The sequence below is a fragment of the Macadamia integrifolia genome, chromosome 4 (genome assembly GCF_013358625.1).
Source record: "Macadamia integrifolia cultivar HAES 741 chromosome 4, SCU_Mint_v3, whole genome shotgun sequence".
In the NCBI taxonomy this organism is placed as follows: domain Eukaryota; kingdom Viridiplantae; phylum Streptophyta; class Magnoliopsida; order Proteales; family Proteaceae; genus Macadamia; species Macadamia integrifolia.
The window spans coordinates 1,707,653-1,717,932 of record NC_056560.1 but is presented as its reverse complement, the minus strand read 5'-3'; the positions used below and the strand labels follow the sequence as shown (position 1 = coordinate 1,717,932).

At 37.9% G+C, this 10,280-nt stretch overlaps 1 protein-coding gene across 1 annotated transcript; it reads left to right on the top strand.

Moving 5' to 3' along the window:
* On the top strand, positions 1 to 9,791 carry LOC122075384 (heparan-alpha-glucosaminide N-acetyltransferase). Its single transcript, XM_042640374.1, has 13 exons — positions 1 to 687; positions 5,796 to 5,933; positions 6,397 to 6,478; positions 6,592 to 6,668; positions 6,918 to 7,024; positions 7,803 to 7,920; positions 8,022 to 8,138; positions 8,247 to 8,338; positions 8,445 to 8,511; positions 8,600 to 8,678; positions 8,793 to 8,884; positions 9,036 to 9,179; positions 9,303 to 9,791. Exons 1-13 carry the CDS (start codon positions 385 to 387, stop codon positions 9,327 to 9,329), a joined length of 1,443 nt encoding a protein of 480 aa, XP_042496308.1. The 5' UTR covers positions 1 to 384; the 3' UTR covers positions 9,330 to 9,791.
* The last annotated feature ends 489 nt before the right edge of the window (positions 9,792 to 10,280 follow it).

Below are 10,280 nucleotides of genomic sequence, written 5' to 3'. Positions count from 1 at the left end.
ATCAAGAGGGGAAGGAGAGAAACGATCGAGCAAGAGTTAACAGGGCGGTTACAGGGGGAAATAAGGTCGTCTCCAGTCATTCTTGTTTCCTCTAAACTGAAAACCTCTCCTCTCTCTCTAACGAAGGGCCTGAGCTTCCTTTGCGAAGCCTGGAAGAGGGAGACCGTCTCTCCCTCTTCCTTCCATCTCTTTTCGTCTGCTAACAATCTGCAATGCCAGTGGAATTTATTCCCTGGGTTTGGTTTCTCTGTTTTTGATCCATCGAAGTGATCCACATTTCTCGATCTAAGTCGCTCCTCAGAAATCGAAGAAATAAAAAAAGAGAGGGGGGAACTTTCTCTCTCTCTCTCTCTCTCTCTGGTGACTGATTTTTTGATCTTGTCAATGCTGGGATCCTTCTTCCTTGTTATGGTCGATTCATTCAGGCGCGCAGGACAGAAGATTGGGATGGGGATGTATGAGCTTATAAAAGGAGAAGACAACGGCATTGCGGATGACAGTAAACACGTTGTCACCGTGGAGGATGGCTACGCGGATGATAAATTGGAATCTAATCAGTTGATTTCCATGTCGAAATCCAATGCCGGTGACAACCAGAGGCCCGTCATCTTTTCTGGAATAGGCGGAGACCAAGCTTCCAAGCGCCGCCTTGCTTCTCTGGACGTTTTCCGTGGAATCACCGTCGCTGTAAGACATCTGCCTATTGTTCTGAAAACCTGTCATATTTCTTTTTTGGTGCATTTGGTTACTGTATTATGAAACCTGCTTGTGCATCCTGATTGCATCATCTGCTTTCAAAGTGAGAAGTATGTGTGTCGCGAAACTCTCGTGTTTTTTTTTTTTTTTCGACCGGTGTGCATAGTGTGGATTCTGTCGTCCCTCGACTCTTCCAAATATTTTCACCGCCCGGATGGATCTTTTAGTTGAGAATTAGTTCCTTTATTTGGATGTATGACTTTGTTCATTTTCTATGTTTAAGGTTCGGTTAGTCGAACAGACTGCAAACGTCTATGCAGATCTAAGCCTCTCCACTGTCTTTAACTCTTTTGGATGCAAAATTCTTCCCAATTCCTAGAGGGATTTTCTTTTTTCATTTTACCGTGTGCTAGCATTAGATGTTTTGCTTTGCCATTTCTGTCGCATCACAGTAAATAATGTGCTCGTCTTTTGTTATCCAAAATGAAGGAGAGAAGATGGAAGATTTCCATCAATCTGTAGGATTTAACAGTTATTTTACCATTTACATTTTAATCTTCACTTGGAGCTCTCGGAACTAATTTGTCATGCATCTGCCGCCAAAACAACCTCTATTTTTCTTTGCCGCAGCGTATTCCTATCCCCTTTCTGCGAAATATATATCTCTCTTTCTCTCTCTGCGATGCAACGGGCTTTGCTGCTTGCAGCCTCTGTTTTGATAATTCTCTTTTCAGTTTCTATCATTAAGAAGATCAACGCGAAGTCACTGACATTTATCTCTAGCCGTATATCCCCCTTTTTTTTCTTTAAACTTACATGGGATTTACCGATATTGCGAGTTTTAAGTGTTTCTTGAATTTACAAGAAAGTAGAAATTCATAATGTCGGTTAGTTAATTAATTCTTTTCTTATATCACATTATTTGTTGGTCATCAGAATTCAGTACCCAGTTTCTCTTCACCCATGGTCAAAGTGATTTATTAATGGTGAAGAAAGAATATCTTCAACTATGGATCTAGCCTCACATCACTTGGGATGGAGGAAAACTTTCTCCATAACTTCAAATTGGGAAGAAGAATGCTACACTGTCAGAGTGCATTTTTCCCCTCACATAGATTTTTTTTTTTTTTTTTTTTTTAATATATGGGTCCCATATGAGTGATACCTTTTTCAAGACGGCCATTGGTATCCCATGCCGATTCCTTCCCACACTGGCAGTACGGGACACCCTCGCTCGATAAAATTAGTGGACTTTCTACGTTTGACGTGTCTTCTTTTGGCCTCAACTGAGTGAGATTTATCCATATTAAAATCTTGAATGGAAGGATTCCGTTAGATGCCCTGCAGTCCTAAGGTGTGGACGTGGACCATAGTTCATTAAAACGAAAATGGCAAAAAAAACTTTGTTCAATATGCTTGTTTAAAACAACTCATAACTCAAACAGCATGGTAAAAAAAATACTTCAAACATTTTGAGAACAAGAAAAAGATGAAAAAAACAGACGGTACAGTTTTTAAACTTATAGATTTCAAAAAATACCAGACCAAAAGAACAATAATATACACTTTTGCTACTTTTGGGGTATTTTTTTGCTGTATCATTAGAATCAAATTAGAAAACAGCCCAAAAAAGGGGGCATTTAAAGCTCGTTTTAACTAACTATGATGGAGACTGGAAAGGGTGGGAGATGGATAGATCTAAAACCTAAACTCGTTGTATGCCTTGTCTACTGGCAGAGTTAAATATCTCATTAAACCCCTACACTAGAAGGCTATTCGGCACAACATGTTTAAAATGGCTCAAAATTTGAATGGGATGGTAAAATATATTGTCAAACTTTTGAGGACAGCCCTAAAAAAAAGGTACACGTTTTAAATGCTTAGATTTGAAAAATACTAGACACAGAAAAATATATATACACATATAAATTGTGGGACCAACTCATGTCTTATTAATTGAATATTAATATTTGATGCATGGGCCATAATCTTATATTATATTATTTAAAAATATTATTTTTGACTTTTTTCTCTTTTGGGGATTTTTTTACATATCATTGGGGATTAATTTGGAAAATATTAAAAAAAAAAAAAAAAGAGGGAATATAAAGAGACACCCAGCTACTGAATCTGTTCTTCAATGTATTTTTTTTTTTTTTTTGTTAACGATGGGTATCCAGGCCTTCAGCCTGATTAGTCCCTCGGACCCATTCTGACCTCACAACTACATGGACCGCGTCATACCGGGTTTTAATAAGAACCGTTGAACTTTCACCGAAAGCAGTGAGGAGCACTAAACATCATTGTGTGAGTGGCAAATGTTCTCTGAGTTGCCAGAGGAGGGTACGCTATGACTAGTCTCTCTCTATTTCTCTTCTCCTCACGTGAAATGACATTGCTACCCACTTATGTATGGAATCATTCCACCACTCCTCATTGGTGCATAAGGCACTACCCCATTTATTGAAATCCTTCCAGTAGTCCATGCTGTTTTACAGAATATTTTTTTTGGTTGACCCTCTTTTCTTTCTTTCTTTCTTCTTCTTCTTCTTCTTTTATTTTATTTTATTTTATTTTATTTTTTTTGTTGTGTGTGTGTAAGATTTTTTATCGGTGATCGATGGATAAAATTGATGGGGTGGGTGCAGCCAGCTCTTTTGCCACATGGAAGAGTGATGCAACAATTTTGATCATTTGATATTTAGGAAATGGTCTAATAGTCCACATGCCAAATTTCAGCCTAATTTAATCATTTATCCTACCATCTACTACCTATATGTCCATGCATCCCTTGTAGTTCTATGCACCTTTTTGGAAGTCTTGGATTCTTCCTTGCTTTGTTTTGCCACATGGCCAACTTGGATTGAGCTGAAACTTAACACGTGAGCAAGAAAACTTGAGGTCTACCCATTCATAAAATTTTCAACCTCACATGATCTTCTATATGGCAGATCTAGGCCCCCATCTAACGCTTTTGCTCATGAGTTGCCACCCACCAAAACCACTCCTTTTTTCCCCTCTAATTTTTTATGAGCTTCTCATTGCCCTTTGGATTTTGCTAGCTTCCGCTGAGGCATGAGATCCACAGCCACTGTATCAGTGCGACCCACGATGGATCTCCACTGATTCAATGGCTTGGATGCCTGTGTGTTATTCTCTTATCATAACTTGTATTATGAGCTTCTAGTGACAGTTGGGAGCGTGATGACTTGTCACATCAGCAAAGTGATGGGTCTGTGATAGACCCCACGACCATTCACATTTCCTCCCAAAATAAGGAAGGTAAACTGCATGAAAGTGATTCAGAAGTTATACAGCATTACAGAAATGCTATCATATTCTATTATAGTGAAATGACATTACTGTATTGTTATGAAACATTTGTTCAAGTTAACATATTATTCACTTTTTTGAATTTGACCTGTGAGGGTATGGCATTCTACTATCATAGGACCTACCCGTGTCCATTCTAATCTGTCATGTGGCAAAAAAAAAGCTTATGACATTATCTGGATCCATTATTAGGTATGGAGAAAGGCAACATAGGCCTTTACTGGGATACTTACGTGCGATTTCATCCTGGTCTGGCTACGACTGTCCACGAACCTTATGCATTGATACCTTTTAATCTAAAATCAAACACTACATTTCTTGCATTTACTCCAATTATTAATTTTAATGTTTTTTTTTGTTTTGGGTTTTTTTTTTTTTTTGGTGGGTAGAATTTCAAATGGTTACACTATTCAAATTATTAGATTTATACTATATATGTAGTTATAATATTAGTGCCTGATGCGGGAAGGTTCTCCATGAGTGGATTATCCTTTTTTTAATAGATCCAACTATTTTTCCGTATGGATGGGGACGATGTGTTAGCAGAAACTTTATATTGATAAGAGAATTTATTTTAAAATCGAAAAGAGTGATCAGTGGTTGCAAAATAAAGGATTTCTAATTCTCTCGGTATCATAAAATGAGACGAACCGCATTTCGATGGAAAAGAGAGGATAGAGGGTCCATTGATTAGATTAGCCTACTTGCCTCTGAGGTATCTATTCCTTTCTTACTATACGCCTTGTTTTGAATGTATCGTATTATGTATCATTTGATAACAAGCTTTCTTTTTGGGTTTTCTTTTATTTTTTAAACTCTTAGGACTTCAGTTTTTTTTAAGAAACACAATTGAAGTGTTCCAAGCATCCTATACTCTTCTTCAAGTCCAGCTGCATCAGTGTATCTGTAATGACACGTCTTCTAATCATTTTAATCAATGGGAGGTCCCACAAGAAAGTGCTCTCTTGCATGGGATAGCTGAAGATCTGATTATTGCTTATTTCTCAAGAGATGGAAAATAGCCAAAGAGTGCACAAAAATCCCGAGTGAGGGTGCTGATTGATTTGAGGGATTGTGGAGGTCTTGTTTCCCACCAACTGCCAAGTCAAGGACTAGATAGAAGGATTCAGATTGTAATGAGAATTGACAGACAACCTTGTGGACTGAAGTTTGGCCTCAGTTCTTTTTTTTTTTTTTTTTTTTTTGAATGGACGAACATAGTTAACAGAGGCGCACTGATTATAATGGCAATTAGGGCAGAGATCTTCACAACTCCATGGGGCATGATGAAGTGGTTTCTTCCTACATGTTTTACAAACAAGCTGGTATTCTGACTTCTCCTCCCCTGAGAGAAAAAAGAAAAAGTCAACCTGACCCTATGCCATGAAATCCAAAATGAAATGCTTTGATTTCATTTGGTTGTAGTTCTACACTTTTATTACTACTTGTTAATAAAGTTTTGTTCATGCATAATGTGTATTAGTAGGATTTTTTGTACCTGAATTAGATTACAGTTTTCCTTGCCTTCCAAGCACAGCCACTTGCACCCAAAAAGAATGCTGGCATGGAAACTGTAGATTCAGTCATACAAAGAATTGGTTTTTCATGTAATTAAAGTATTAAACAAAGGGGATAGAAATGCTATTCAACCTTACATGGGTTTATATGTTTACGATATTAGCATTCCAGGAATGTTGCACAGCGTATTCGGTTTCTCATGTGAGGGGGTATTGTTATCTTATCACAGACCCTTTTTGTTGCTGCAGCTTATGATACTAGTTGATGATGCTGGTGGAATCCTTCCGGCAATCAACCATTCACCATGGAACGGCGTAACACTTGCAGATTTTGTCATGCCATTTTTCCTGTTTATAGTTGGGGTTTCTCTTGGACTTACATATAAGGTATAATTCTGCAACTTGAGTTCATATTCAAAATTTTGTCGGCTTGTGTAATTTAATCAGTCTGCACTTGCTGGCTTCTTTGGTAGTTCCTGTTAGTCGTGACACTTTGATCTCCCAAGACCTGTCCTAAACAACTAAAGAATGAACTGTTAACCTGCACTGAAGAAAAAAAATTCCCATTAAAAAGTAGTCCTTCATGCCTTTGGTAGAGTAGTAATCATTTTGAACATTCTGTGTGAGTTTCATAGGTGCCTCATTTGAGAGGTTATGTTATACTCCAATTCACTTCACAGCTTTTGAAGGACATAATTACCATCATGAATAATCCATCATCCACCTCATAGCTTTTGGAGGAAATGATAACCATCAAGAGTAGTGTCCATCTATTCGTCAGGATAATCATTCAATAAGCTACTTTGTATGTATATATGATCCTGGAGCTAATAACAAGTTTTGGTTGCAGAAATTATCATGTAGAGTTGTTGCAACTAGGAAGGCTGTGCTGCGGGCACTGAAACTACTAGTGTTAGGTCTTGTGCTCCAAGGTACTGTATCTCTCTGTAGTTATATATTGGTTTTAGTATGTATGGTTGAATACCTGGAATTTCTCCTTTATCAGAGATGAATTTTTCCTTTGCTAATTTTGTTGTCTTCACAGGAGGCTACTTTCACGGTATTAATGATTTGACTTATGGAGTTGACCTGGAACAAATTAGATGGATGGGTATTTTGCAGGTATGCTTTTTAATGTGCCTTGGTTTTTCTTTATTTATTTTCTAATATGTCTATATGTTCTTTGCTCTTGAAATGCAAGTATGTGTTTGAACTTGAATTGGGTCAATCACAATTTCGTACTATTAAAAGTATTCCTATCTGGCAGCAGATCATTTTATCCTCTCAGCAAAATGTGCAGAGCTCTCTCTCTCTCTCTCTCTCTCTCAGGAAGGGGAAAATTTTAAATATTAAACATTTGATTTCCTGCAGAGAATTGCAATAGCATATCTGTTGGCTGCACTATGCGAGATTTGGCTAAAGGGTGATGACGATGTTAATTCAGGATTATCCTTACTGACAAAATATCGATTCCAGTGGTTAGTTTTACTTCATTTGCTTCTTATGTATTTATGTTCTAGAACTTTAGTATTTATCACCTGTAATTCTTTCTCCTTCTTGAAGATATTTTGTCGGCTATTGAGTTATGTTTTGTAGGACACTTTCCCCTCAGATTTTTCCATGGTGTCTGCTTGTGTTGTGTCAGACATGCATTGGACATTCCTGTGTTCCTCTTACATAAATGCTGTTCTTGATCACATATAATTTTCCCAATGACTTGCATAACCAACTCATGAACCTTGGAATCTAATTTCTGGATCTAGACCACATCAAACAGCTGACAGTCAGTGCTCTTTTGGAGATTTTTTTAACCTTTATAGAACATGAACAATCTAGTAGGAAATGATTGTATAATTGTGAATTTCTTCTGTATGCTATGGAGTACTCATGTATTTACTGTTTCTGGATTTTGGGGGATAGACTTGTTCATGTCCACATATTGTGGTTATGGCCTCTGTGGTACCAAATTCTGGTGCAACTTTACAGCTTTGGGACTAGTAATATAATCCCAACCCTAGGAACTAAGCATTTTCAGAATTGAAGGCCAACCTGATAGGCTTAGGCTATGAGTTTAGTTAAGATTGAGCTTTATAATAATTGAGTGAAAGTCTCTCCAGTTTAAAGCAATATTAACAACCTACTGATTTCAGAGGATTACTTTCGTTGTTAAAAAAATGCAACTGTTTAATGCATTGGCTCTATACTTTATTCTCATGGCTACAGTTCTAATTCTATGCTATCTCATTATTTATACAGGTTGGTGGCATTTGTGCTTACTAGTGCATACCTGGCTCTATTATATGGTTTATATGTTCCTGGCTGGGAATATCAAATTCAGAGTGAGAACTCTTCTGCCGCTCTGAAGACCTTCTCAGTGAGTTCCTACTTTTCTGTTGTTTCTAACCGGAGCGGCATTTTAGTACTACTGGCAAGCAGCCTAATATTATTACCCCCATCCCCAAAAAAATTCTGGAGGTCAAATGTGGAGTACGTGGGGACACTGGACCTGCTTGTAATGCTGTTGGAATGATTGACCGTAAAGTGTTGGGTGTTCGGCATTTATATAAACGACCAGTCTATGCTCGGACAAAGGTTTGCTTGAAATAATGTCATTCTATTGTTGAATTTATGTTGTTGATGACCAACCCAAACCCCTCAACACCATCACGTGTCTTAAGTTTCTCATTGTTCTTTTGACAGCAATGCAGCATCAACTCTCCCGATAATGGTCCACTTCCTCCTGATGCTCCTTCGTGGTGTCAAGCGCCATTTGATCCTGAAGGACTTCTAAGGTTATTTTAAAAAAAAAATTGGTTTCTGTGCCAGATTCACTTGAATATATTATTTTTGGTATTTGATGTCCTTTTCTGGATGTAATTCTCATCTATTATGTTGCAGTTCAGTCATGGCTGTTGTTACTTGCCTCGTTGGACTGCATTATGGGCATGTTATAGTACATATTAAAGTAATCATTTTCCCCTCATACGGAATTTTTTTAATGTAATCATTTTTTTGCTTTCATCCTTATTTTTTAACTTGGTAATTAAATGCAGGAGCACAAGGATAGGATCCTGCAATGGATTATTCCTGCCTCTGGTCTAGTCGTCATGGGCTTTTCCCTGGATTTGTTGGGTAAGAAAATCTCTCTTCTCCTTTGTCCCCCCCCACCCCCCCTTCCAAACTTGGATAATGGCAGTCAGCAGACTAAGTTTAATTCTGTTGAGCATCCTTGATTTTATGCTACAGGAATTCATGTAAATAAGGTCCTCTACACATTTAGTTACATGTGTGTCACAGCTGGAGCAGCAGGCATCCTCTTTAGTGGAATTTACATTCTGGTCTGTTCTCCAGTCATCATTCTCTTATGGGATCCTTTCATATTATTTTATTGTCTGATTTTATGTTTTTTTTTTCATTGCCTTTTGCTGTTGTTGTTGTTGTTGTTCTGGGGTTGGGGGCTTCGTTAATAGGCTCTTGTTTATCATCCAGGTTGACGTGTACGGTTACAGGCGCCCAACAATTGTGATGGAGTGGATAGGGATGCATGCGTTGATGATCTATATTCTTGTAGCCTGCAACTTGCTACCGTTTGTCCTACAGGGATTTTACTGGAGGGATCCTCGTAACAATATTGTGAGTTTGTCCTCCATTTTCTTTTTCAAAATTGCATGGAAAATACATTTTTTTTTCCTGCCTGCAAATTGCAATGCAGATATGCAAGTGCTTGTCCTGACATGCTGATTTCTTTTGAAACAGTTGAGGTTGATTGGAATTGGATCATGATGGTGTGAATAAACAGTTGAAGTTGGTTAAAATTGGATCATGATGACATGACAGTAGGAAGGTGAAAGTGAGTGGTTGGCTCTTCTGTACAAGGGGTTCTGGTGGATTCACAGCATCCCTCGATCATTTGACTTGGTACCATTCTTCCCATTTTCAGATGGGGAAGTTAAAAGAAACGTAGTTTCTATGCTTTTGCAGTAGTAAGTGGAGGTCCTAGAGCATATTATCTCCCTACAGATCTTCTGGAGATCTGGTTGTTTCGGTTCATTTCATTATCTATTTTCTTATTTTTCCTGTGAAGCAGCGCCCTTATCTCATTGGAGATTTTGTACAGTGCTGATTCTATATGGAGTTCAGCTGAGCATCATTATGAAGCGATGATATCACACAATGTATTTTTATATATATATTCACCGAGTAATTTTATGCGAGAATAAATAAACGGCAACGGTTTGGGGGACATTTTGTGTTGTTTGGTAGCAAGGAGGGAAGATTAAACTGGACCTTGTTATGGTTAGTGGTGTTTTGTACTTAAAATGGGAGATGTCCAGTGAATCGACCGTTAAAGATTTTTATGTCGATGCTCTCAACAAGAGGGAGTAAACCAAAAGAAAGAAATTGGTTGTCGGTGACGCCATGATGAGTATGGAGAAGAGAATTTGAGATGGTAGTATGTACCTTTTTAGTATTCTGTTTCAACCCATCAGCCTCAACATGATGGCATATTTAATCATTGATGAGTGTGTTTATTTTTATCTTGGCTTTGTGCGAACCTATACAACGTGAACCTGAAAATACGTGAAACCATCAGATGCAACCCTCTTTAATCCCAAGCGGCCAAGAAGCAAATTACAAATCATAGGTTTCTAACTTTGATTCTAGTAGAGGTTTGAGTCCTCGCCTTTGAAAATGGAATTACAGCTCAAGCCTCAAGCCTCAAGCCTCAAGCGG